At 38.6% G+C, this 27,944-nt stretch overlaps 2 protein-coding genes across 5 annotated transcripts; one reads left to right on the top strand and one right to left on the bottom strand.

Annotated features, from left to right (window-relative positions):
- On the top strand, positions 1–26,156 carry dis3l (DIS3 like exosome 3'-5' exoribonuclease). Of its 4 annotated transcripts, none has more exons than XM_077562738.1 (18): positions 1–299; positions 808–961; positions 4,868–4,996; positions 5,830–5,965; positions 6,505–6,672; positions 12,135–12,213; positions 12,389–12,568; positions 12,684–12,853; positions 15,615–15,776; positions 15,880–16,130; positions 18,326–18,418; positions 18,684–18,972; positions 19,084–19,319; positions 20,917–21,071; positions 21,186–21,364; positions 23,060–23,205; positions 23,290–23,461; positions 25,017–26,156. In XM_077562738.1, exons 1-18 carry the CDS (start codon positions 131–133, stop codon positions 25,071–25,073), a joined length of 2,925 nt encoding a protein of 974 aa, XP_077418864.1. In that variant the 5' UTR covers positions 1–130; the 3' UTR covers positions 25,074–26,156. The 4 variants fall into 4 exon arrangements, with proteins under 4 accessions (XP_077418864.1, XP_077418862.1, XP_077418863.1 ...); XM_077562736.1 differs by having other exon boundaries at positions 23,764–26,156; XM_077562737.1 differs by having other exon boundaries at positions 2–260; positions 23,764–26,156.
- tipin (timeless interacting protein) lies at positions 25,161–27,944 on the bottom strand. The gene is made up of 7 exons (XM_077563402.1): positions 27,851–27,944; positions 27,639–27,726; positions 26,551–26,626; positions 26,360–26,482; positions 26,228–26,282; positions 25,929–26,155; positions 25,161–25,208 (listed from the first exon to the last, which is right to left on the bottom strand). Exons 1-7 carry the CDS (start codon positions 27,942–27,944, stop codon positions 25,161–25,163), a joined length of 711 nt encoding a protein of 236 aa, XP_077419528.1.

Below are 27,944 nucleotides of genomic sequence, written 5' to 3'. Positions count from 1 at the left end.
ACCCGCCTTGCACTTCCTCTTCCCTTTTGAAGTAAAGCTAATGTGCTTCCAACTATTTTCTCCCGTTAAACTAAGATAGCTTTCGCTATCGGATACAACCAGGCGTATAGCTTTATCTTGACTTCACAAAATGATTAAGACAGAAAAAATTCTCCATTTGAAAAGCAGCCGGGGCCGAAAGGTCCGTGTTGTACGCGAACATTATGTGAGGGAGCAAGTTCCATGCTACAGCTCCTTGTGTCTCGCCAACTGTGACAACGGTAAACGTGATCTAAACAGTAAAGGGGCGTTGATTAATGGTACATATACATACACCGAAGCTAATACTTTAGCTCAACAGAGAAATGTATTATCTGGCAGCCAAATAGACAAGGTTGCCCAGGAGAGTTAATGGAGTGCTGAAGGTTCTCCAGATAGACAGCATCCAACGTTTGTTATCACTATGTGGTTATTTTTGTTCCAGCATGACATTTAACACGGTATTGCACTGCAGTTAGTGCCAACTACAACCACAACAATGGCATATGCAATGAAAACAAGCATTTGCATTTACAAACATTACGTTTGTAAATGCATCACTTGTTTTATGCAACGCCTTTACTGGATGATACAAGTGATGTTTTAGTGTTGAGGAATACACGTGGACAAGACTAAATAAATGATTGTCTGGGCCAGTACATGGCTGTGGTAATAGAGAGTAGACAATTTAAAGAAAATGAATTACAATATACAGTGCTACTAAATAAGATAGTGTCTGGGAAAGGGAGCAAAAATCCCACCCTTCTGAATCTCATCCACCCTTCACAGATGGCAAGGTGTTGCCAGGAGATTTGACCCACTATGTGGTGCCTGATGTTGGAGTGGTGGTTGACTACCAGGAGATCTTGGAGTTCAGAGAGCTGCAGGGCATCCTCTTCACCCAGACAGCCTGCCAAGCTGTGCATCACTGCAAAGGACGTAGGTGCGTACTTAGCTTTTTTTCTCTCTCTCCAACTTTATAGTATCTAGTTTGTAAAGAACTGAAGTGTGTTCACTGGTCTTAAAATCTATACCACATGTTATGGGGGATTATGACAAACTGCTGTGAACAGAAACTCTCCTGCTAGCGCTATTTTGCCGTGAACAGCTCTGATTGGTCAATAGTCGGATGAGTCGGTCATGCGCTGGGTGTGGTTCCGGCCTCACTTCACCCCCTTTTCTGTGTCTTTTTACTAAGGTTTCATTTTGTTTTGCTACCAATGATAGGCTGTTGTCAGCTTTGCCAGTCTAACCCTCATGCTGTAATTGGCATTGTCAGCCTAATCTTAACCATAAAACTCAGAGCATGGGCTGTTGTCAAGAAATTATTGAAGGCTGGAGTCCTGCATGTTTTAGATGTTTCAGGTAGGGATGGCAGAAATGGAACATTGAAACAATCAATTAATTTGAAACAATTGATTCACAAAAGAAATTGATCTTTTCGAACGTTCGAAACATCTCCCCTCAGCGACAGCTGGTGGCCATTTGTGAAATATTACAATCAAACAGTAGAGCAGTGTTGCCAGCTCCCCAGTAAGGAAACTAACTATTTGCTCTCTGTCATGACCTAATTTACACAACTGGCAATCAGCCTATACTGTAATTGTAATGGACACCATAAGAGAGAGAAATAATATCATGGGAAACAAAAACTGAATAACCCCCACCCCGTCAAAATAAGTATAGAAGTACAAATTAGCTTTTTGTTGCTGATACTTGGTTTATTTTTAATTTTGCCTCACAACATGACTTAAATGCTCTGATGAAACCCCCAGTACTATCACATTAAAAAAAAAACTGTAGGCTACATTTGTTTTTTGTTTTTTTTGCAACAGGGCATCTTAAGTTTTGACAGAAAGTATTTGAGACGAAAAGTGAATTAATGACCTGCAAAAACAAGCTGCCCGGAGCGGGATTTAAACCGGGGTTACCTGCATTTCGGACTATTTTCAGCACATTATGCGGGTGCGTTACCACTGAACCTACCCCCTATTGACATTTCATCATGTAGGACGATGAATCAGCATCCAGGGCAATTTTACATACGAAGTATACTTAGGTTGGATTTATTTCAGATTCAAGAAATTTTAATATGGTGCAATGGTCGGATTTTATTTAATTTTAGAAAATGGATCACGTGACATTTGGAGGTGTAATAGAACGCGAAAGGCAACTATCACCTGACATCCTGATTCTGAGACAGATTTGGGAACGTAATTCAAATCACAAGTTCCACCTGTGTTCCGGTACGTACCAAAACACAGTTTTGATTTTGCCATCACTAGTTTCAGGCTCTGACAGAGCTTCCTCATAAGATGATTATTTAAATCAGGTGTGATGGATGAGGGAACCATTTAAAACATGCAGGGGTGTGTGACACCTGTTATATAGCTTTTGAGTAACAAACATTAATGTTGGTGTTGATGTGCCGAAGCTTGGCAATTATTATTATAACCCTTCAAACAACTGTGTGCTTGTGTGCATGTGTGTCTCCAATGCAACAGTGCAACTTGTACTTATTCTTTGAGAGAAACACTATCTTATTCATGCTTCTGTCTTCAGACAGAAGCTCTCACAATTTACAATATTGCTCAATCCACTAAAAACATTTAATGCTGATGAGTCTTGTTTGTTTCATGTGGTGTAAAATTGCATTGTTGTGATGGCTATAGCGCCTCGTTGTGGTTCACAATTTCTTTTCATCCAAAATACTCTACCTCCAAATAATGTGAATGACCACATTGATCACATTTATAATCAAATTTTGAATTTAGTAATTTGCATCTGCCACTCCTTGTGACTTGACGCCAGCTCTCTGGTTGCCAGGAAACAGTGCAAGTCACTCAGAACTAGCTGAATAAGCCCTAGGGGTTGGTTATTAAAAGGTCGGAGGTTAGAAAAGCTGCTTGGAATCTAAGTGACTAAACACTAACTTTTAACAGTAATTTTACAACTTAGTTTACGAAGATCAACAACAATGACTTGGTGCAAAAGTGATTGCTTTATTTCAAAATTAAATAAACTTTCAAAGTAAATAATAATCATAATTAGTCATTTTGTGGAACAATTTGGGGAAAAAATTTGATCAAATATTTATATGCTTTAGGTTCAGCAAGGCTAATAATACAAGCTCTTGTACAAGAGTTGACACCGGTCAGCCTCATTAAATCAAAGCCGTGCTGATGAAACTAAATGAGAATGAGCCGGTGACTTGAAATGCATCTCTCCAGCACAAACATCCACAAGTGCTGTTGACAAGCTTGATGAATATTGTAGAAATAAGGAGTCCCACATGACTGGTGTCATTGCAATTTGTTCAACATTTCTGCTTAGTGCGCTGTTCTTAAAATGTTGCATCATTAATATGATGAAGTTTTACTTGTTACAGTGTTAAGTGGGCATAGTTGGTTGACTTGATGCTGATGTCATACTGTGTCACAAGTTACAGTTTCTAGTCCTTTGAACACACTATTAAAGTACAAGATGTGTGAGTTTTGCTGAAGCTATAACTCTTGTTAATTATATCATAAGTGTTTCAAACTAAAATATAATATAATATACAATATAAAATATATAAAATATATAAAAATAGATATATATCATATTATACAGTCCATAATGGTATAAATTTGAACAGATTGCAAAAGTAACAATTCATAATATCAAGGATAAAGCAACTGGCATATACATTCATTCCATCATGCAAGCAAATTATAAGCCCACTCGAGCAGCATATCAGCAGACATCTTACTGCTGAAGGTGGAAATAGAAAACTTGTCCCTAGTGATGGGCAAGTACCTATAGAGGTATTGGTATCAGGCGGGTACCCGGCCTTATTTCAAGGTATTCTTACTCGCCACAGCAGCCAATACCAGTATCCGCCACCCTCTTGTGACCGTTTTCCTATCAGGAACTAGCAATAAGAATAAATCATTTTCTTTAATCAAATTCTAAACACAAATGCTATATTGAAATATATACAGTAGGTCTTTATTTAAAATTATGGTTTTTTTTATTATTATTTTTTTATACATGAAAAGTACTAGTGGTTCAGTACTTGGGGTCAGCATTAGTGACTACTGAAGAATTGAGTACTGGTATTGGTCTAAAAAAAAAAGTGGTATCGAACATCTCCTCTCATGGTCACTATTCAAACAAAATCATGTTGTGGAGCACAAGGGAAGCTTCTCACACCTGGGGATGAATGTACTCTATCTCTCAAAAGTCAGCAAATAACTCAATACTGCTACTGCTAAAGCACTCGCATTTCTGTCCATATGAACAGAAGCACAAATGATAAATAGCTGAGGTAGTTACATATTGGGGCACTTCCACTACACTGACAAGATGGCTGCTCTCTGCAGACGAATGGTGCTTTTATTGTTTGCTACTATTGTTTTTAGCATTAAAAACTGCATGAGACTGAGCTAACTGATGCAGGTGTCATATGGCAATTCGAAAGGGTCAAACTACTGTATGAAGCTCAAAGACGGACGATTAATCAACATTTTAAAAAAAATTCTCAAAAAGGTGAACCATTTATAACTCTTTAAAGTATGGTATCATTTATTAGATGCTATATCACCCATACATGCTATGAAAGGGTTTTTGAGTTATATGTTTGTGTGCATGTGCAGCACTAGCTGCTATTGCTCTCTGGCAAATGATCAGCATTTATTGAGCAATCAGTCTAATTTTACAATTTGTTGCCTCATTCACCCAATGGTGATGGAAAGTACACAGCTCATTTGGTGACAGCATGAGGTGCAAGTGTGAGGGTATTTCTTTCCTCAAAGGTACAGTAAAGTGTCTCACTCGTTTTTTCCTGTTGTGATATGTCTCCAAGCAGACAATATAACCGCCTGCGAAACCTGCTGAAAGACCCCCGACATGACTGTGTTCTGTTTGCCAATGAATTTCAAGAGTTTTCCTTCTGTCTGCGGGAAAATGGAGAGAGTCAAGAACAGTGGCAGACCAGGTGAGCTGCTACTGAAACTTTTGACACTCAACATTATGTTTAAGTCAGGCTCAATATGCTGGCGGTGTGGATAGTTTTAAATTGAGTGCTCTAGAGTAGAGCGAATTGTGGTAAAGACTACTGTACTTAGATTATAAATTCAGCATACTAAAATGTTCACTTTTTTTTAACTTATGTTCTTACTATTCTTAGGGATTTTATTTTTGAGGGCCATTCTAACATTTTGAAAATATATGAGGTATCATTCTTTGCAATTGGCTCACGACCAGCTCAGGGACAAACGCAATTGAATTTTTCATTATACTGTATATAGTTTTTATTTCATCTCAACTTCCTTTAAATTCATTTACGTTTTATAATTTTGTTATTTTTTACTCTTTAAAAAAAAAAAAAAAAATTAAGAAAATGGATAGTTTTAGTTTAGGTTTTAATAGTATTTGTTTTTTTGGTTTTTGTTTTTTGTTTTTAAATACATATGGAGTATTTGTCGAGTGAGATTAAAAAAAAAACTGGTTGCTTCTACTGTAAAATAATACCTGCCATCTTCTGTACGTAATAATAATCATCATCATCATATATTTTATTTGTAACGCACTTAACATTTATAAAATAAATCTCAAAATGCACAGCACAGGCAGCAATAAAAGCACACAGTAAAAAAAAACTGTCAATAAAAATCTGAGTATAAAGTCAAGACTAATATTGAAACTCAAAATAGAAATGAATCAGGGAAAGCTTTTTTTTTTTTTTAATGAAGGTTTTGAGTCCTTTTCCCCTCCGCTCTTAGCGTTGAGGATGTAGTGACTTTGCTTCATGTTTGTTTGTGTATGCAGGTGTGTGTACTCTGCAGCTGTTTGGTACTATAACCACCTAGCTGGTGTGATGGATGTAGTGATGATCACAGATGACCAGAACATCATTGCTCAGTACAATAACCTCCACTCTGGAGTGTACGTCATCTCTGTTCAGGTACAGGACTGAACACAACCAGGCCTCCCACATCTCAGCTCTAATACATTGAGCACGTTTGCTTTGACACTAATATGTTATTGAATACCTTCATTGACCTCTGATTTTAAGAGAGTGGCCTCTAATTTTACATGACAGTCGATTAACTACAACTAATCTTCATTCAATTGTCCATAGAAAATGGTAGACATTCTGTCTTCACCTTTAACAGGTAGGCTCTGTTTTGCTTATGTAGCAGAGGTGCCAATCAAATAGATATCTGGTGTATTTAAAAAAAAAAAAAGATATTCTCTGTAAGCTTTTTTTCTTTCTTTTTGTAATAGTGTACTGTAAGATAAGTTTGATATAATATGAATCTTTTCAGGGATCATAATGGTTTTTGCTATATTTAAGTTTTAACTATGAATGTAGACAATTACGTATAAATATAATAACAGGAAAGTACAGCGTGTTCTCATGAAATGTATTCAAATGATACCATTGCACCCATTATTTGCAGCAATTTACAGGCTTGCTTAATTTGTGTCCTTATTTTCTAGGAATATTTACAGAACTTCTGGTCAGAGCTACGGGCAGCTCATGAATTGTACAGCTCCATTCACCAGGCTCTACAGGAAAAAGAGTATGAATGCACAGAAAAAGAGTTTACTGACCACCTACCGGCTGAAGTCCTGGAGGCTGGTATTAAGTCTGGACGCTATATTCAGGTACAACCTCTCTTTTTGTGCTTGAGCCTTACTGGTGTGTCTTAAAGCAGCAAGATTGATTGATGATGCAAATCTTTTGTAAGTAAACAAAAAAAAGTTATTAACTGACATTTTACAGATTGTAAGTATGTGGAGCACTGAGTTGAAAAGCAGACCGGTATCCTTTCTTGGGATTAACTCAGTTATGTGTGTTTTGTCCACAACTGAACTCATATGCACGTTGGGTGATCACAATGTCTTTTTGTAAGTTTTTGGGCATGTTTAGGTTTGATTGATTTGAAAATGGAATTCAAATGCCATTATCAGTACATTACAGTTTGAGAAATTATTTTAAACATCAGATTTCTTTCAGGTAAAACAATCCTAGCAAATGTCCGGATTTCTGACCTCTCAATTTTACTTGGTTAAGTAATTCCAAGGCGACACGGTGGTTGACTGGTTAGCACGTCCGCCTCCCAGTGCAGAGGACGTGAGATCGAGTCCGGGCTTCGGCCTTCCTGGGTGGAGTTTGCATGTTCTCCCCGTGCTCACGTGGGTGTGCTCCGGTTTCCTCCCACATTCCAAAGACATGCATGTCAGGTTAATTGAACACTCTAAATTGTCCCTAGGTGTGATTGTGAGTGTGGATGGTTGTGTGTCTTTCTGTGTCCTGTATTGGCTGGCAACCAGTTCAGGGTGTACCCCGCCTACTGCCCGAAGCCAGCTGGGATAGGCTCCAGCACCCCTGCGACCCTTGTGAGGACTAAGCGGTTAAGAAAATGGATGGATGGATGGATGGATGTGTAATTCCGCACTTAATGGGAAGGCAGAGGTCCAACTATTTGTATATCTGCAAATTAAAAGTCAATCATCATTAGTCTGAAGATCTACAGTCCATATATGCAAATTAATGATTGTGTTCCACCCTGCTGGTCCTAATAGTTTGTGCTATATTTAAGTTTTAAACTTTTAATGTAGACAATTACGTCTAAATACAATAACAGGAAAGATTACCTTTTTAACTTTAAGTTTCCATTGAAGTATATTCTCAATATTGTTATCACAGCATGTAGTTTGTGTAGACAAAATATTTTCAGTGAATGACTTTGAAATTACTTGTAAAGATGTTGAAAATGATAACCAATAAATAATAATCAGTCTATTATTTCATTATAGGATTGGGTGCCATGATGGTGCCATGATGGAGCCATTCAATGTCATACTCACACATTCAAATGGTTCATTAATACTCCAAACGTAGCAACTTTTTTCCAAACTCCTGTCTGACCACTTCCTATTCACCTTTGACATCTTGTTAGTTGACTGCATGCCAGCAGATTGTTTAATTATTAATTATTATGTTTATTATTTATTATTGTAGGCGGCATGGTAGAGTGGTCATCTCCCATCCGTGAGGGATTGGGTTCGATCCTCACCCCTGGTGACCATGTCGAAGTGTCCTTGAACAAGACACTGAAGCCTGATTTGCTCCCAATGGACCTGGCAGCGACCTGCATGGCAACAGTTGGTCATTAGTGTGTGAATGTGTGTGTGAATGGGTGAATGTGAGGCATTGTAAAGCGCTTTGGGCACCATATAGTGTAGTTAAAGAGATATATAAAAAGCAGTCCTTTTACCATTTCTATTTATTTCTTTATTAACAGATTTGAACTCACACATTAGAAAAGAAGTGTTGTTCTACTCAATTACTCAGTCTTAAACTCTACTGAAGGTGTGAAGCCAGAGTGGCCTATTACTCATCTGTAATTTAAAAAAATTAATGAAAACTACCATCAATTTACCTTCAGCAGAGTAGCTAGGCTGAGAAAATACAACAGTGCTATCAATCTGTATATTCCTATCACTCTCAGCAAAGTTGATTTCACAACATTTTATTACCATAAAATTGTTACTGTTCGAGACAAAAAATTAATTGCCTGCTGTCAGTTTTGTCAAGTATTGTGTCCTTGGAAGAAGGTATAATGACTGCAGCACACCTGGAAAGGTTTTATCCCATCAGTCTTTCGGAGCTGTTCTCTGCAGTTTCCTCTTTTAACTCTTTTGTTAGATCCAACATCTTAACATTCACGTAAGAATGTGCTATCATCATTTGGCATTGCTGTATGCTTCTACGTGATCAATATGTTTTTATTATTATTACTGTTATCATTATTATCTATTGACAGACTATGTACCAGCCTGTGGGGGTACACCCTGAACAGGCAGCCAATCATAGGGTACACACAGACAAACAACCTAGGGACAATTCAGAGTGTTCAATTATTTTGGGGAATGTGGTAGGAAGCTGGAGTACCCAGAGAAAATGCACACAGGAACGAGGAGAACATGCAACCTCCACCCAGGAAGGCCAAAGGCTTGGATTCGATTTCACAACCTTTGCACTGGGAGGCAGACGTGCTGCTAACCAGTCGGTCAGCATGCTGCCTACTACGAGGATTAATCAGATTAGTTTGGGAAGAAAAAAAAGGTTGTTATTTTCATAATCTGACATAAATTATTATTAATTTATTTAAACTTTGCTTAACCAGATAAGGAAACAGAGATCAAATTGTCATTTACAATGTCAACTACAGAGTAAAACTAAACTAAAAAAATAAAAATAAAATAAAAATTAACAAGTCAAATATAACAATTTTTTAAAAACATACACAAACCATAAAACAAAGCATAAAATAATAAATGACATATATTACGTTTTATGTTTAGTATGTACTATATAAAATTCATTTTATTTGTAAATATTAAATTTCCCCTGGGCATTATTATAGTTTGATTAAATTCTTGTCATTTTTGCCAAAATCAGGCATTTCCTTTGAAGTGTGATAACTTTTTTTCACTTTCAACCACTCAAAATGTTCAGTGGCATCAGACCTATCTATACATATATAGTTTAAAATTATTTTTTATTTTTTATTTATGCCCTCTATGGACAATAATAGCAGTATTATGCTAACAGCAAAATTAACTATGCTGTATTTATACTGTATATATGTAAAATAAAGGTCTAATTTGAATATTTCATATGACATATTTAGAGGCTTGAATAAGTCCATAAGTAATAACAATAGAATTTTTTCTGCATGCCCAGTTTTCACACAATGGCAGTTTTCCGAATAGCACAAAACTCTTGTAATTTTGCCAAAATCAGGCATTTCCTTTGAAGTGAGATAACTTAGTCATTTATGAATATTTTTTTCACTTTCAACCGCTCAAAATGTTCAGTGGCATCAGACCTATCTATACCTATATAGTTTTTATTTTTATTTTATTTTTTTAATGCCCCCTATAGACAATAATAACAGTATTATGCTAATAGCAAGACTAACTATGCTGTATATATATATATATATATATAAAATAAAAGACTAATTTGAATATTTCATATGACATAGTTAGAGGCTCAAACAAGTCCATAAGTCATAACAATATAATTTTTTTATGTATGCCCAGTTTTTACACAATGGCATTTTTCTGAATAGCACAAAACTCTTGTAATTTTTCCCAAATTAGGCATTCCTTTGAAGTGAGATAACTTAGTCATTTATGAATATTTTTTCACTTTCAACCGCTCAAAATGTTCAGTGGCATCAGACCTATCTATACATATATAGTTTTTTTTTTTTTTAATGCCCCCTATGGACAATAATAGCGGTATTATGCTAATAGCAAGACTAACTATGCTGTATATATATATATATATATATATATATATATATATATATATATATATATATATATATATATATATATATAAATAAAAGACTAATTTGAATATTTCATATGACATATTTAGAGGCTTGAATAAGTCCATAAGTCATAACAATAAAAAAATTTCTGCATGCCCAGTTTTCACACAATGGCGGTTTTCCGAATAGCACAAAACTCTTGTGATTTTGCCAAAATCAGGTATTTCCTTTGAAGTGAGATAACTTAGTCATTTATGAATATTTTTTTCACTTTCAACCGCTCAAAATGTTCAGTGGCATCAGACCTATCTACACATATATAGTTTTTATTTTTAATTTTTTTTTAATTCCCCCTATGGACAACAATAGCAGTATTATGCTAATAGCAAGACTAACTGCTGTATATATCTATAAAATAAAAGAATAATTTGAATATTTCATATGACATAGTTAGAGGCTCAAACAAGTCCATAAGTCATAACAATATAATTTTTTTATGCATGTAATTTGTATTCATTTATTAGCCTTTGGCGCCACCTAGTGGATTTTTGTGTTAACACTCTCAACACACAAATTCCTCTATTTTCATGTTTATGACTCGTCAAAGAAGCGATTGCATCAGTAATCACGGAAAATGCATTATAAAACATCAAGTTTACAGCATATCAAAAACTGTGATTTATAATGGGAGTCAATGAGCCAAAATCGGGCATTATTACAAGAATTTCGTGTGAATCTCTCCCTCCTGTTTGGTAATAATTATAAATTACAGCATGGCGCCAATTTGAACTTTTACATTTTTTAACAATCCTGGTAAAATGTCAGGTCCCTAGTGTATTTTTTTCAAATGTTTTTTCTTTGATGAAACACAGAAAAACATAAAAATGCCAGAAAATGGACAAATAACGCCCAGGGGTTACAATAGAAACAAGATTTTATCACGAAATAACAAAATTGTATTAAGCTACAGCTAAATTATGTTAAGTTATCCATACCCCCCCAAAAAAACAAAAAAAATGTACTTTGAATGTTCGGGTTTATAGTGGAGAAGTGTCAGAAAAGTGCAGGGCTTGTCACAAAAGATACATCATAATTATATCCAAATTACAAAATGTCTTCTTCAAGCTAATCCCCTTGGAATCTAAATACATTTACAAATACATCTACATTTCCCAGCCTTATCCGTCATACGTTTGTGCAGTCCAGGACGGATTCTTCCGGGGATCATTATTAACTGTACTGTATACCGTTTATCATTCAGCTAAAAATATATGTCTCAAAAATCAAAATATTTGTACTTTATTGGGTTGTGTGTATTATTTATGTGCACTGTAAGGCCTGCACATGGCTGAATGAATGAATTTGTTCTCAAAAGTTCAGGGCTCCATGGTTCTTGGTCATAATTTCTTCCTATTTGCCTTAATTTGAATATATTTATATTCATAAAATGGCTGTTTGTTTGTATGTTGGCAGTAGCACTGAACAAAACCTGAATACATTCACGCCATCGACACAGCGATGTGTCATCTGTGACCGAAAGCGATTTCTTAGAACTAGAAGGAGTTTCCATGAAAGTATTCGGCCACCGTCACAGCATCATCTCGATAATGTATTGTGTCTGACTATCTTGTGGCTGCTTTACATACAAAGTGAGAGTGTTAGTGCTTTGGTCAAACTTGGACTCCAACCAGGTTTGGCATATCCGAACCATGCACATTTTGTTAACAAATCTTTTTAAGATCAACACCAATCACACATCCCCCTCTTTTTGTGCAGGGAACGCTGAATGTCAACAAACACAGAGCACAGACGGAAGCTTCTGTCAGAGCAGAGGGTCTCTCACATAAAAATACAGGTGCACTATTTCTGCAATCAAAAAATAGTTGTCCATGTTTTATGATTCATTCTCAGATAGATAGAGAAACTTTGTATGCAGTGCCTGTCTATGTGTTTTTCTATTGTTTGTGAGACTTCCTTTTCGCTGTCCTTGTAATCTGCTCTGCTATCTGTCCATCCTTTATCCGCTGTAGAGCTGAGCAGTGAGGTGTTGGTGTATGGAAATAAGAATCGTAACAGGGCTGTGCATGGCGACGTGGTTGTGGTGGAGTTATTGCCAAAGAGCGAATGGAGAGGGAAGCCCAGTGCACTGACACAAGGACAATTGGAGGAGAAGAATGGAGAGGGCATCCAAAGTAAACCTATGCCAACAGGTGAGGACTCTCATCTGAAACTACTCTTGGTTTATGAGATTGTTTTGTCCAAAATATTCCAAATGTGTGTACTTCTCATGTTTGAATTCTAATGTTGGAATAATAAAACACACAGGGATTGTTGTGGGGATCCTACAGAGGAATTGGAGGGACTATGTGGTAACATTTCCTCCAAGGGAGAGCACACAGTCCCAGAGCAGGAATTCTCAACGCATCCTGACCGTGCCTTGGGACCATCGCATACCGAAGATCCGCATCAGCACACAGCAGGCTGATGCTTTGCAGGTCTGGTTTGCCTTTGATAGAGTCAGAAGAGGGTACAAAGATAGAAGATTCATCAATAACTACAAACAGTTCTATAATGATGGGCTTGTACCTATTTTTTATATCTAATTATAAAGGTATTGCATTTTCTGTAAAGCGGCTATCAGAAGGCATCTAGTATCGCAACTTTAGCATCCTCAATAAGTATTGAAACCTGCCATGGTCCTGTACAGAATATGAATGTAAATCCTTTGCTATAAAGGCTCCCGCAGCCTGAGTTATTGGCTGACTTATTGTTGACAGACACACATCAATTCATGACTGCGCTGGCCAGCTGTGCATTTTCCTTGGCCGGTGTAATTAGCAACTCAGGGTCTAAACAGCTGCCAGTCCTTAAATTTCTGTTGTTCCCGACATATTTAAGTTTTGTGTGATAGGCTTCACACTGGATGTGACTCATCCAGTTTGTGCTTTCCTGTGATATCCGCTTTTAACTCCTTTGCTCCCAAAACGTATAAACACGTTCTATTTTAAATATTACCATGCTTCCAAAGACGCATTTATACTTTGTTTTGTTTTTTTAATGTTTTTTTTTTTTATGCTAGAGCATACAGAAGGCTTTGGTGCAGCCTCTGAACTGAAGAGGTCACTTAAAGCAATGATGGGTATTACAAAAACGGCCAGCAGGTGGCAACAGAGTATAAGAAATCAATCAGGGCCATGTTGCAAAAAGCTCTTTCGCTCCCACTGTTTTAAACAGATTTGTGAATAATGATGAAACTTAATTATATTCTAATGTTAATTGCAGCAAAATGGAAACAGATAGAAATATACTGTTTTTGTGATGAAAGAAGAGACTCAAATCATTCTTTTGGTAGGTTCCATGTTTTTATAGCAATAGAACACAACATTCTGTAAGCCTTGTAAAATCAGTCAAAATTCAGTGAAACAGCCAGGAGCGAAGGAGGTTGCTTCAGTGAAAATGGCTGGGAGTGAAAGTAGGGCTGGGTTTTAAATTTAAAAAAATTATCGATATCAAATCGTTTTTACTTTTTGAGCGTGATATTGATTCGTAAAACCATGAATCGATTATTTTAATATCTCTTTTCCTCATAAAATTTTTTTGGGGTATCTTACTGTTTTCTTGAAATTTACTGAATCACAAAGTATTTTTTTTTGCTTTTATGAAAGACTTGACTTATTGCATTTTAAGACAATTCTGAATATTTTACATTTATAGTTACAAGTATTGAATTATCTCATCCTTGCCGATGTCAATGTTTGTGTAACACTTAAGTGATTATTACGTATTACTTTCATTAATAAATTAAATCATTTAACCAGTTACTGAATCCGCAAAATCGAATTTGGAACATTGCCTCCAGTGCTACTCACACTGGTGTATGGAAGGTGCGAATGTTTGGTGGTTGTCGGAGGGGCCGAAAACGCACACTGGCAGCCACAATTCCGTCAGCTGTGGCTACTTAAGTAGCCGATCATGCTTTCCGGTACCGCATTGATACATAATTGTTTCATGTCTGTATTGCGATGTATAGTTTTAGTTTATATGATTTATTTCAACACTCCTGGTTGTGATCGATCCCTTGAGGACAAGAGTAATCCTAATGTGCAATAATATGAGCGCCCCACTGGAAATATTGTTGATATATTGCAGAGCTCTGTCAAGTATTCTGATTTCACACAAAAAAAGTCACACAAGATCCTCATTGGTCAATATGATGAAGTACTATTCTATACCAGATACACTGAATCAAGAAATTACTTAAATTGTACCTGTCGTAAATCAGAAGAACACTTCAAGGTTGCAAAAGAATGGTGTAATGCCACAATCTGAACAAATTCAAGGGCCAAAAATAAGAAACAAAGTGATTGAAATTTAAATATTTTTTAAAAGGTCACAAACGCTTTTTTAAGCTTTTGGGAAGCCAGCTAGCCACGTCCAGAGCCAGTGGTTGGCTAACCAAAATCACTCCTAGAGTGCAATGATGACTCTTCACAGAGGTTACAAAAGAACCCAGTATGACATCCGAAGACGTGCTGGCCTCTCAGACCTCAGTAAAGGTCAGTGTTCATGACACAATCTTAAGAAAGGCAGTTGGCAAAAATGGCATCCATGGGAGAGTTCCAAGGTGAAAAACACTGCTGTCACACCTCACAAAAGAAGCTTTGATCCTCCCCAAGACGTTCAAAGAAATGTTCTGACGAGACAAAAGTTTTTTTTTGTGAGGCGCCGACCCCTTACATGTGGCATAAAAACAGCAAGTTTTTGATGTAAAGAACATCTTGCCATCAGCCAACATGGTGGTCTCAATTTGATATCCTGGGATGGCTTTGCCACTAGAGCAGACGTGGGCAATCTCGGTCCTCGAGGGCCGGAGTCCTGCAGGTTTTGGAGGTTTCTCACTTCCAACACAAGCTGATTCCAATCAACAGGATCGTTATCAGGCTTATGCAGAGCTTGCTGATGAGCTGATCATATATCAGCTGTGTTGGAGAAGGGCAACATGCAAAACCTGCAGGACTTCGGCCCTCGATGCCCACCTCTGCACTAGAGGATCTGGACGGCTTGCTGTGATTCATGGAAGAATGAATTCTGCCAGAAAATCATGTAGACAATCATCCAGCCATCAGTTCGTGCCCTCAAGCACCCTACTGTAGATTATGATGTAGCAGGTTAAAGACGCAAGGGCTATCTTCTTTTCAACCATTTATTTATATTCAGATATATCAAAACCTAACATCCCCCTTTGCTTTTGTCCAGGATCATAGAGTGGTGGTACGCATTGACTCATGGGAAAGCACATCACTGTATCCTAATGGGCACAGTGTGAGAGTCCTGGGTCGGGCTGGTGAGCTTGAGACTGAAGTACAGACCATCCTCATAGAAAACTGCATCCACGTCCCCCCTTTCTCCGATGCACAGGTCGGAGGGCCAACTCATACACAGATTTAAAAATATATATATATATTAGTATGTAGTTTTACAAGTTCTGTCGAATTTCTAGTTCTTTCCTTTTTCTCTCCAGCTGAGAGAAATGCCTGTGAATTCTCCCGAGAAGCCCTGGAAGGTGGATCTTTGTCAGGTGGCTGAGCGACGGGACCTGAGGGACAGTCACCTGGTGTTCAGCATCGACCCCGCCGGCTGCGAGGATGTCGATGACACGCTGTCTGTACGCAGCCTCGCAGGAGGGAAGCTGCTGGAGCTCGGCGTCCACATTGCTGATGTTACGCATTTTGTTTCTGAAGGCTCCCTCACTGACTTAGAGGCACATGCAAGGTGAGACATTGACTTGTTCCTTCACAGTCATAAAGGAATTATACAGGGATGTACATAAGTTGTTTTTTTTGCCTTGTTCCCAGGGAAGAATGTGGGATATTTTGGTACTCATCCTTTTCTTGTTCCATTTTTTGTGACGAAGCTCATACAAAAGCGAGGAATAATAACTCTTTCCAATTTTAATTGAAAAAGAAGTACAACTAAGCATACTCGGATTGTATCTTTCTGGTCTTTAAAGGGGTACTTTTTTCAGCAGTAAGAACTTAATATTTTGCCTATTATTAATTTGATAACATCATTATTTTTCATGTAAAATTAACATCTTTAAAAAAGTATTTGGCCACTGGATGGCAACTGAAAATGACATCACTTGTGTTGAGGGCTCAGGTGACAAACAACCAATCACGGCCTACCTAACGTTTACATTTACATTTTTATGATTGTGTCATGCATGCAATAATATGCCCAGCCCGCATGGGCTTATAAGACACCAGAATAAACAACAATAACAAAAAACAAAAAAATTAACAACAAAATGAACAATCTGGCTTTTCTTCTTTTCCAGGCTTTCGATATGACAAAAACATCAAAATGAAAACGCCACTTAATCTTTTCTTCATCTGGCCAGTAGAACACATTAGAATTATTATATTTACAAGTTGAGTCGTAATTGGTGGTTATTTACCTGAGCCCTTAGCACAATGCCTTTTTAAAGATGTTAAATGTACATGAAAAAAATGTATCCCTCTAAGCACTGAAAATCAACTAATTTAAAATTTTTAATGTTGTACAACTTTAAAAGAAGTACGACCAAGGTTAGGATGGTTACTTTTAAAGGGACAGCAATGTGAAAAATCAACTCTTTGGAGCTTTTAGCCCTGGTAAAATGCTAATTCCTCACAGAAACATCAGCAAAGTGTTTTTTTTTCCTCCATTCACCCCTCTATGAGAAATTCTAGGTCATTCTGCTCTCCAAGCACTAGCCCCTCCCAACCTGAGAAAACGAGCTGTTGGAACTTTTTGACATCATTGGGTTATTAATCCGCACCGCCTCTGCGGACTAAACGCACGCCCACTTCCTCTCAGACCTCCATGGGATAGCGACAAAAGTAGCCTTTACCAGTAAACATTCTGTCCAAATGAATTCAAAGCAATCAATTTTCCTTCACATTTGCAATGCCAAAGCGCAATGACAATTGGCCGTCTTAAATTCCCAGGTTCTGGCTGACACTTCTGTAAACTACAAATAAAAAAAATTGCGCTTTTGAATTAATTAATTGCATAGATGGTGTAGTGGTTAGCACGCTTGCCCTGTGAGTAGCAGACTCTGGTTAGCGACCCACTCGGGGTTGTGGGTTTTTTTCCCTTCTTTCTTTCTTCCCTCTTCTCCCCTCCTCCTCCACTATGATTTATTGCAAATGTTTATTGAAGAATTGAACATCCCGACGCGGTTGTACTTCAACGGCTGGTCGGTCTTGCGAGGCCACACAGAGAGACGAGAGGGGCGCGGCAACCACACGGGGGGAGGCGGGAGGCGGAGTTTTACTGAAGTGGGCGTTTTACTTCCACATTAGAAAAATAGCCAGCAAAATACCTAATATTTCATTAAAAATGAAATCGCCATGGTGTCAAAGGTAAGATTTAATCATTATATGCCTATAGTTAACAGTGGAAGGGCTTAAAATTCCTTTAAAATGTATTCCGATACAGTTACTAGTTAACTGTTAAAAAATGGAGTTAATAACCTAACATAATCCAAGTCCCATAATTTTATAGTAATGTTATTTGAACACTTTTAGTTACTTTTGGATTATTTCTATAACAAATATATTCCAAAAGTCAAAAAAACAAAACAAAACCAATACGATATATATTTATTTACAATATTTGTTTTGTCTGACTCTTTTGTGTTTTATGGATATTTAATATGCTTGGTTTTGGAAGACGCAGGAAGCCTGAGTACTTGCAAACCAAACGCACATAACCACTTACGCACAATGCTGCAGAGACAGACAGATGGACAGATAGATAGATGACATGTTCTTTTTACAAAGGTTGGATTGATATTGTACAAGGCAAAAACTAATAACATTTTTATTAAGATGCAGTATGTGACAAACCCACCCTTACCTAACCTTACCATGACAGTATTGAAAATGATAGTCCAAATTTACAGTGCCTCACATGTGTTTCAGGGCTACAACTTACTACCTTGCCGACCGCAGATATGACATGTTGCCAGCAATTCTCAGCGCAGATATCTGCTCTCTCTTGGGAGGAGTCGACAGGTCAGTTGAGTACACACCTCATATCCATCCATCCATTTTTGCGCTAACACTGAAGAAATGACACAGACACAATAAAAAGTAGTCAGTAGAGCTTATATAACAGTATGTTATATAGCAAATATGTAGCATGTATTGTTCCCACAAAATAACTCAAAATGCAGCAATTAATAGCAAAATCTGCCACTTAGTGGACGTTCACTTGACAAACACTGCATATAATACGTGCAATGAAGGATTACTTCTACTACAAATGTGTGTGATCCAGGTATGCAATGAGTGTGATGTGGGAGCTGGACGCACACACTCTCGCCGTCAACAATGTGTGGTATGGTCGCACCGTCATCCGCTCCTCCTACCAGCTGCACTACGAGCTGGCTCAGGCCCTTCTCAATGGCGAGCAGGTCGAGTTGCCCGAGCAGACCCGGCTCCACTCCTACGAGAAGGACGCCAAGTTGGTTCAGCTCACGCAGGCTCTGGAGATGCTGACCCACGTGGCGCGACACCTCCGAGCGCAGCGAGATCGAGGCGGTGCCTTGGAACTGGAAGGGGTGGAGGTATGAGTAGTGTGTCCATTTGTAGCACTTAGGAGCCATTTGATCACCTTTGGATAAATGATATTTTCTGGACTTTTATGACTTGAGTTTGACTTTATGCTTTGGTCCCAGGTGCGTGCTCAGCTGGACAACGACAAGAACATCACTGCTCTGGTCCCCCGCCAACCCCTGGAGATCCACGAGACGGTGGCCGAGTGCATGATCTACGCCAACCACTGGGTGGCGCGCAAGATCCAGGAGGCCTTTCCTCATCAGGCTCTGCTTCGACATCACCCGCCGCCTCGACAGGAGTTCTTCAGCCAGCTGGTGGACAGTGCCATGTCCAGGGGGTTCACCATCGATACCAGGTTTGGTGAACAATTTATTTTCTCTTGTATCATGGGGTAGATGTTAGAAGCTCAACTGCGTCATGTACTATTGTATTACAGTGATTCGCAACCAGTGTGCGTTAATGTGGAAAGTATCTAAGTAATTGGTCTGAAAGATATTTTGTTATTTATTAGTAAAAAAATAATAATATGCATAGTGGCACTGTGGCAGGCAGTACAATTTAATGATCTTTTACTTGATAAAAAAAAAATTCTGATGGAAAAGAAAAAAGAAAAAAAATTCAATAAAAGTTGGAAAATTCTAGTGTGAAGAGCTACTATTACTGACTATTATTTTCCCCCAATGAAACATGAAGAGGATTTTGGAAGATAACGCGAAATTGATTATGAAGATAAGCTTTAAGAGTTGTTAAGCAGTTGTTTCACCGAAGTTGTTTCACAAAAGGTCTTCTGTCACAATACACAACAAGATGGAATTTGCACTGTAATTTGTCATACTTTGGTTGAAGGGGGTAATTCTGCCTTAAGGAAATCCCGAGTAAGCCTTTCATTACCAAAATGATGCTCGGACATGCATCAAACTCAGTTTTGCCAATTCAGCAACTTTTCCGACGCCCCTGACAACAATTTTTCCAAACCAGGCGTGAGAATAGAACGTGTCCCAATCGTGATGTCACGAATGCTATGGTGGGCAAGAAGTGTTAAAAAAGAAAAGAAATTCAGAACAGCACAAGTCGTTGTTTTAATGGCTAATTTTGCCACCAAATTTTGCCCCACATGCCTCAGACTCAGATGAGTGAAAATATTCTGTACCTAAAGGTGACAATCATCTGATCGAAACAGTACATTCATCATCGGAACTTGTCTGCTCTTAAATCTTGACCATCCAAGGCGTCACAGACATGTTTTGTATTGTCTCCTATTTTTGTTCACACATGTTGCAAACATGGCTGTTATTTTGTACAAAATATATAAAATTAGGCTGACCAGATTTTCAAAATTAAAAACCTGGACACGACAATTTTGCCTGAAAATCAAAATATATTTTAAAAAAATTCTCACCATTCGGAATCAATTTAATCGATAGTCAATCTGGTAAACGGCGGGTGTGTTTAGCTAATGCTAAATGCTGTTTTGGTTGACAGTTCAAAGGCGCCAAGCAAATCAATACTCACCATGATCCAAACTTTTCTAAGACTGGCAAAGCACCGCCAGAAACACTCAACTCTTGTTCAGTCTGACTACATGTCCCATGATTCTTAGACACGGAAGCAGGAAGTAGTTGTAGTTCCGGAATGACGCAAACGTGAATGTGAAAGTAAATAAGAAGGAATTTCACAGTTAAATTCCTTTTTAATTGACTTATCGTATGAATCGCTATGACAACGGTGTGATTGAAATACACACATGGCCAAACAATTGCCTTGCTGGCTAAATTTTAAAAAACAAAAAAAGACGCGTCTGGACAGGACCTGCGTGAGAGAGACGCCGGCACTCGGGACACAAGGCCCCAAATCGGGGACGCAGTTAATCCCGGGACATCTGACCACCCTCCATACTAAGTGTATTATATTTTGTTGCTCTTTGCTTATTTCCCTTCTATTGATCTCTGTAGGTCCAATAAGGCTTTAGCTGACTCACTGGACCAGGCTGTGGACCCACAGGACCCACTGCTGAACAGACTGCTGAGAATGATGGCCACCCAGGCCATGTCTCAGGCAATGTATTTCTCCACCGGTGCCATTTCCCAAGACCAGTACTACCACTATGGTATGCAATGCAAACCGTTGACACTCTTATACGTAGTAGTTAGTGCATACTGAAAAGCAATGTTTCTTCTTATGACATACTGCATAAAGCATATGACTAAATGACACTTTTCAGGTTTAGCTCTGGACCGCTACACACATTTCACTTCACCCATTCGTCGCTATGCCGACATTGTGGTCCACCGCCTTCTGACAGCAGCCATTGATGTGGAGAGTGGGCGCAGCCCTAATAAAGCACTCGCCAGTAACAAGGAGCTTGACGAGTTGGCTCAGCATATCAACAAGAAAAACAGGGTCAGCTCTCTTATTTATTTTTTTTTCCAAAATGTAATATTTGATAGTACTGAAGTTTAGGGCTGGACAATTAACCGAAATTTTATTGCAACTTTGATTTTGGCTTCTCTCGAGCATTAAAATGTAATGAACGAAGAAAAACTATTAACGTGCAGAACGCTGCGACAAATTCCCTACGTTGTGAAAGGACCCTGAATGCACCATGTCGCTTGTAGCTAGCCTGGAGTGAATCAGAGTGTGATTCTGTTGTTCCTAAGCGTCCTTTAAGATGTTTAATGACACTCCAGTTAACTCTAAAACTACACATACAACACACGATAAGGAGAATTACACACAGTGTATATTTCAATACAAAACATGCTTCGTTTTTAACTCATCAAGAGCCTAACACTAATGCTAATGCTAAAATAAGTGAATGAAGGATCCCATTCAAATGCTAACAGGAAGTTAGCATCAACTTCTGGAGTAATAGTCCTTCAAATAACGAATATTCACACACAAATGCTGTGGAACCACATAACCACAGGTCAGATAACACTACTCAAAAGCTCAAATTATTCCTAATTTGTGAAAAATTAGTTATTTTAATAGAATTCAATTGCAGTGCGACGCTGCACCGATCCGCTTGTGAATCTCCCACGCCATCCTTCCCTCACTTGTGAACAAGACCCCAAGATATTTGAATTCCTCCACTTGGGGCAGAATCTCATCACCGAGCAGGAAAGGGAACTCCACCCTTTTCCGACTGAGGACCATGGTCTTAGATTTGGAGGTGCCGATTTTTATCCCAACCACTTCACACTCGGCTACGAACCGCTCTCATTCTTCCCACCGATTCACAACGTCCGGAGTCGAGGTCAGCAGCACCCCATCTCAACTATACACAGTGTTAATGGCGCACTGCTTTCCTCTCCTGATACGCCGGATGGTGGACCAGAATTTCTTCAAAGCCGTCCGGAAGATGTTTTCCATGGCCTCACCGAAACTCCTCCTATGTCCGAGTTTTTGCCTCAGCGACCGCTGAAGTGGCATTCCGCTTGGCCAGCCGGTACCTGTTAGCTGCCTCCGGAGTCCCACAGGCCAAAAAGGCCCAATAGGACTCTTCAGCTTGTAAATATACAGTATTTTTCATTTACTTTTTAATTCTAACTTTTTTTTAGTTACAAGATTCACAGAATTTTATTTTCCCCAAAATTCAAGGATACAAATATGTCCAAGGACTTTTTTTTGGTCATACCAACACACATTTTCCCATGACATCATAGCACAAAATATAATCCCTGAGGTCCCTGATTAGCCCACTAAATCCCCAAATTGTGAAAATAACAGAAGATAAAATAAATATGATAAAGAGGGTAATGCTTAAATTTGAAAATGCAGAATGAAAATGCAAGAAGCTTGAATTTCATATGACATTTATAAGGTTATGTTATACTTGACATAAAGAATAGTGTTCAAGAATAGTGTTCAATGTGAAGGAATGAATGGGCGTAGGGCTATGATCATAGCTTTGAGTAGTTGAAAAAATATTACGTTTTAAAATCAGTGATTAATAGTTTTATTAATCGTGATTTCAATCTCAATCAAAATAATCGGGATTATTATTTTCTCCCATAATCCCATAATAATCAGCCCTACTTAAGTGTATATTTAGCTGCGTACATTCAGGAACTGACCGCCATGTGACGTTTGCAGACAGCCCAGCAGGCGCAGAAGGTCTCCACTGAGTTGTTTCAGTGTCTGTATTTCAAAGAAAGGGACCCAAACACGGACCAGTGCTGTGTGGCCGATGCCGTTATTTATGCCATCCGAGACAACGGCGTATTGGCGTTTGTGCCACTGTAAGTTTTCAATGCACAACAGATAAAAATATGATTGCTTGGTCTTACTGTGCTGATGTCGTATCCAAAATGGTGTGTGCGTAGGTATGGCATAAAGGGGCCCGTTTATCTGAAGAACCGAGAGGGTCAGGTGCTCTCTGCAGGCCAGGACGGCGTCTGCGATTGGCAGAGCGGTTCTGTGCGCCGCTATTCGGACCACATCACAACCACGTCGCCCATTGGGAACACCACCTTCACACTCTTCAACCACATCACTGTGAGTTAACAAACAGGTTTGATTTTAAGGCCCAGACATAGTTTTTCAGTATTGCATTCATCATTTTTAGTAGATTATTGTAATAAAAAGCTCTTGATAGGTTCAAAGTACACTTTTTGTGTAAATTGCAATTTCTCATAGCTTCATTTTGTCTACAATTAACATTTTTGAACAATTGTTAGCAATAGCGATATCCTCCCAACAATTACAGCAGTAGTCATGTCAACTATCCTAGCGTTTTTTTTTTCATGGTAACAACTGAAGTGTGATGTCATCCAACTTGAGTTCTCACCTTCCCTCAGGTTCGTATTTCAGTACAGTTGTCGCGTTGTCACGCTGACGGTGTCAACCTTGAGCTTGTCGGCAACAGGCCGCACCAGAGCGCGACGCTCCACCAGCTCCACCAGCCTCGGTCGCATGGCCGCAGCCAGCTGGTTCAGGAGGTCGTGCGCTTAGCCGAGGAAGCGTCACAGCAGGCCCGGGGGAAGGCCAATCGGCGGCCCAAACTGTCCAAAGAGGAGCAAGAGTTCTGCCAAAGCAAAAACCCGAATCTGTACTTAGTCTTGGAGGAGATTCGAGAGCTTTCACTAATGGACCTAGAATGTGCAACCACAGCCTAGAGACACTCATCAAACTCTGCCTGCCTGATTGAACATGGACTGAATAGTTTTTAGAAATATTTTTAACAGGAAGTATTTTTAAATAAAATGTTCATTTTTAGTTACTGTAAAATCCTGTGAGCCACAGCTCGACTCCGGTGGGAGCGGGGGACTACATTTGGCTAATGGACTAAAACCACGTCTATCATATCTCTTCCAATAGCTTTAACGTCATGGTGTTTTTTTGTCTTTTCTTTTTTGCGCACCGCTTTTTTTTTTTAAGCTTGCAAAGCATGACAGCGATGATGGCACGCACACTATACCACTTTATTTTCAGCTCGCATCATGTCATCGAGACTCATCGTGACTGACAGATGCCGAAGTCAAGTGATTAAATGATCATTTCCGAAATCATATTTACAAAATAACTCTGGCCGTTTATTTCCCCGTTTTTGTTCTTTCTTTCTTTTCCCTTCTGTTATGGGCCCCTGCGCTGTCTCTGGGCCCCGGTGCGACGCACCGTCAACATTTACGCCACTGTGTGGAAGCAAACAGCACTTGACCCAAATCAAATGTACCATAAACCAAATTAGTTTATCGTTACTACAGGTAATGCTTCGTTCTGGTCATCAGCTGAGCAACCTTGATAGGAAAGAAGATGGTTGGTCACTTGAAATTTGCTAACCGGTGCCACTATGTGCACTATTCTTTAGTCTTTTCTATTCACTTGAGTTCACATTCTTCTAGTTATTGACAATAGAAACTGGTTATATTATTTTATTGTAAACTTGAAATGAAAAGTAACAACAGATTTTACATAATGAAACATCCCCTTTAATTACAACATGTATGGTCTATGAAGTCATTTGCAGTTAAGTTGAAGGCAATGATTTCAAGCTAAATTGTTTAACGTAGTGAACATTATTCAGCATCCTGACTGATGTTTCTGACTGTAGGCGTGGCCTCTGTCTCAATTTCCTCACACAACAAAGAGGATGACACTGAGGCCTTGACTGGTAGCTGAGGGGAGCTGCTACTAGCTGGCTCCTCCTCTTCTTCATCGCATCCTTTGGAATGGTTGCCACCGTTTTCTGAGGTGTTCATGGAGAACTCGCCTGCTTGCTGTGAGGAATCAACTGTTTGCGAGTCTGAAGGATCACAATTGTAAACATGACATCACTCATTTAAGTTATAGACAGTTACGTTTTTATAGTGTTCCCCTGCTACACCTGGGGCAGCACTACCTACAGTTGATATAAAAAGTCTACACACCCCTCTTAAAAAGGCCAGAATTTTAGGGATATGAAAAAAATGTGACCATTATGAATCATTTCAACATTCAACCATGACTGTAATGACCTAATACCTAAATCTTCTTAATTTGTTTGAGTACCATTTAAGGGTGTCAGGCGATTAATTTTTTTTTTATCGTAATTAAGCGCATGACTTCAATAGTTAACTCACAATTAATTGCAAATTTTACATCTGTTCTAAATGTACAATAAAATGTACCATTTTTTCCCCTAAGTTTTCAAACTCTTGTTAACATAAAAGTGTGTGTGTGGGGGGGGGGGGGGGGGGGTAATCGAAATATTGTTACATCTTTTAGTCATTAATACAATAATTTCATAATAATTCATAAAATTGAGTTACAATGAAAAAGATGTACAGTACTGTAAAAAATGAGTGATATTGATTTGTCTTTAATGCCACTAGATAGCATAATTGCATTTGTATGTCATTGGTGACAGAGAAGTGCATTTTTCTTTTCATATTAAAAGCTATCTAATATTTAACATGAAGTAAATTCTGAAATTCTGCACAATTTAGAATTGACCCCAGCCTCCACAAATATATGCATTACGAACACATTTACCTGTTAGCTGCTGCTGGCGAGCTATCCTCCTCTCCAAGGCCCGCTGTCTGTTCAGCTCAATGCGTTGGCGCTGCTCATCTGTGAGGGAGGGAGCAGGAAGGCCCGCGGGTGCTGGGGTGGAGTGGATCGGCCCCCCCTGTGGGTCGCCGGAGAACCTCTGACTGCTAAATGGATCGGAATCTTCCAAGATGTCGGCTTCTGGAGGAGCTTCATCTGAACCTGAATATACAGTATTTAGAAAAAAACGCTCTTTGAAACTTCAGTTTCAAAACAATCCTTACAAGCACTTACCAATAAAATCTTCGTGTATCAGTGGCATGTCCAGACGTATCCTTTTGAGGCAAGTCTGCCAGAAGACAAACATTTAGTAGAAATGCTGCAAGCGTTGGAAGCGTTGAACGTCCGTCCGTCTGTCTGTCCTACCTGCACTTCCTTCTTAGCACCCAGCTTCTCCACTCTGTCCATGAAATCTTCAAACTGAAGTTTGGGGTACAACCTGTGCGCCCAGTTCTCCATCTTCTGCATCAGCAGCCGCACGTCCTCCGCCTGGTTCATTAAATACACACACGTCATCAAGCTCACGTTTCTATTCAAGTTTAGGATGTCATACCCACCTCATGCCCTTTGCCTTTAAAACGGACGTCATCAAAGAGAGTTCGCAGAGCTGGAAGTCCTTTTTCAGACGTCAGCCTGAGGAAAAAACAAAGTAATATTACGTTCCGGAATCTGACTTTTGGATTCAAGTTTGTGAAAACGTATTTAAAATGACAAAGCACACAAAATTCAATAACAAATTATTCATAGAACACATATTACTCAATACATGATGACGAAAATGGGACTCTCAGACTCCAACATTTGTCTCCAGTGTTCACAAAACACAGCAGACACTTATTTTCATGCTTTATGGTTATGCACTGTATTTCTGGACTAAAGTCTTAGAAAAAACTTTCTGCTATCTTGGACTGTAGGATTCCTTTATCTCCAAGCTTGTGTTTGCTAGGCAACCCAACAACAACTGACTTACCACGTAAACAATTTCAATCTACACTCGTAGCCCTTGCTAATCACCAAAAAAAACTATTCTTGTTGACTGGGAAAATAAACAAACTCTGAATATCGACCAATGGTCTAAACTCCTCATAAATAAAATTTTAATGGAAACAAATTCTGCTTCGAATAAAAAACAAATACCAAAATTGATACAAACATGGTCTACGTACATAGAATCTTTTAATCTAAATCTGGTAACTTGATTCTGCCTGTTAGCGAGAGCCACCACATCGCTATAACTTATATTGCTGATTCTGTATTTGGCATTTGACTAATAGCTGTGTTATTTTAGTCAGTTGATGATATCCCCCAAGGACTACATGAGTAGCCTACAGTATTGATCATATTCTAAAATATGGAGGACCAAAAGTGCCAAAATTAAAAATAAATAAATGAATAAAAGTGAATGTGTGCGTGTATATATAGATAGATAGATAGATATTTTTATTTCTATTTATATTTATTTTTTTGCATTCAATTTTTTAATATATTTTTATATCTGTTTTTATTTTCACTTTTATTCATTTATGTATTTATTTATTTTGGCTGCTTTGGTCCTCCATACTAAAAAAAGCTCATCAGTAAAGGGACATTGTGGTTTTTTAGGAATGTTGTAGGAGTCATCATTTGTAAATGATTGGACAACAACCTGTTGGAGTCCAGTTTGGGCTGTGGTCTCTTCACCGTTTTCCTTTTGGCAGCAGGAACCTCAGCAAGCTTGGACACCTCGCCAGCTTCTTCATCAACATCAGCAGCAATGCACAGTAATGGAGGGCATGTTTTATCACTTGTTCAAGGGTTCCATTATTGTCTGTATAATTGTTACAGTTTGGAAATGATAGGCAGCTTGCGTGTTCTCACCATCCCCAAAGGCGTCTCCTTGCTGGCCAGGGGACAGAGGTGGAGGGAAAGGAGAGAAGGTCTCAAAGCGGTCATTTTCAACAGTTTTCACCAT

The sequence above is a fragment of the Vanacampus margaritifer genome, chromosome 4 (genome assembly GCF_051991255.1).
Source record: "Vanacampus margaritifer isolate UIUO_Vmar chromosome 4, RoL_Vmar_1.0, whole genome shotgun sequence".
Taxonomy (NCBI): domain Eukaryota; kingdom Metazoa; phylum Chordata; class Actinopteri; order Syngnathiformes; family Syngnathidae; genus Vanacampus; species Vanacampus margaritifer.
This window is presented reverse-complemented; position numbering and strand designations above follow the sequence as displayed.

Coding starts and splice junctions, on each gene's coding strand:
- tipin (XM_077563402.1), bottom strand. CDS start 27,944: ATGGTGAAAACTGTTGAAAATGACCGCTTTGAGACCTTCTCTCCTTTC. Junction 26,483..26,550: donor TTAAAGGCAAAGGGCATGAG/GTGGGTATGACA, acceptor TTAATGAACCAG/GCGGAGGACGTGCGGCTGCT. Junction 26,156..26,227: donor GATACACGAAGATTTTATTG/GTAAGTGCTTGT, acceptor CTGTATATTCAG/GTTCAGATGAAGCTCCTCCA.
- dis3l (XM_077562736.1), top strand. CDS start 131: ATGATTAAGACAGAAAAAATTCTCCATTTGAAAAGCAGCCGGGGCCGA. Junction 12,214..12,388: donor TCTCTCACATAAAAATACAG/GTGCACTATTTC, acceptor TATCCGCTGTAG/AGCTGAGCAGTGAGGTGTTG. Junction 12,569..12,683: donor AAGTAAACCTATGCCAACAG/GTGAGGACTCTC, acceptor TAAAACACACAG/GGATTGTTGTGGGGATCCTA.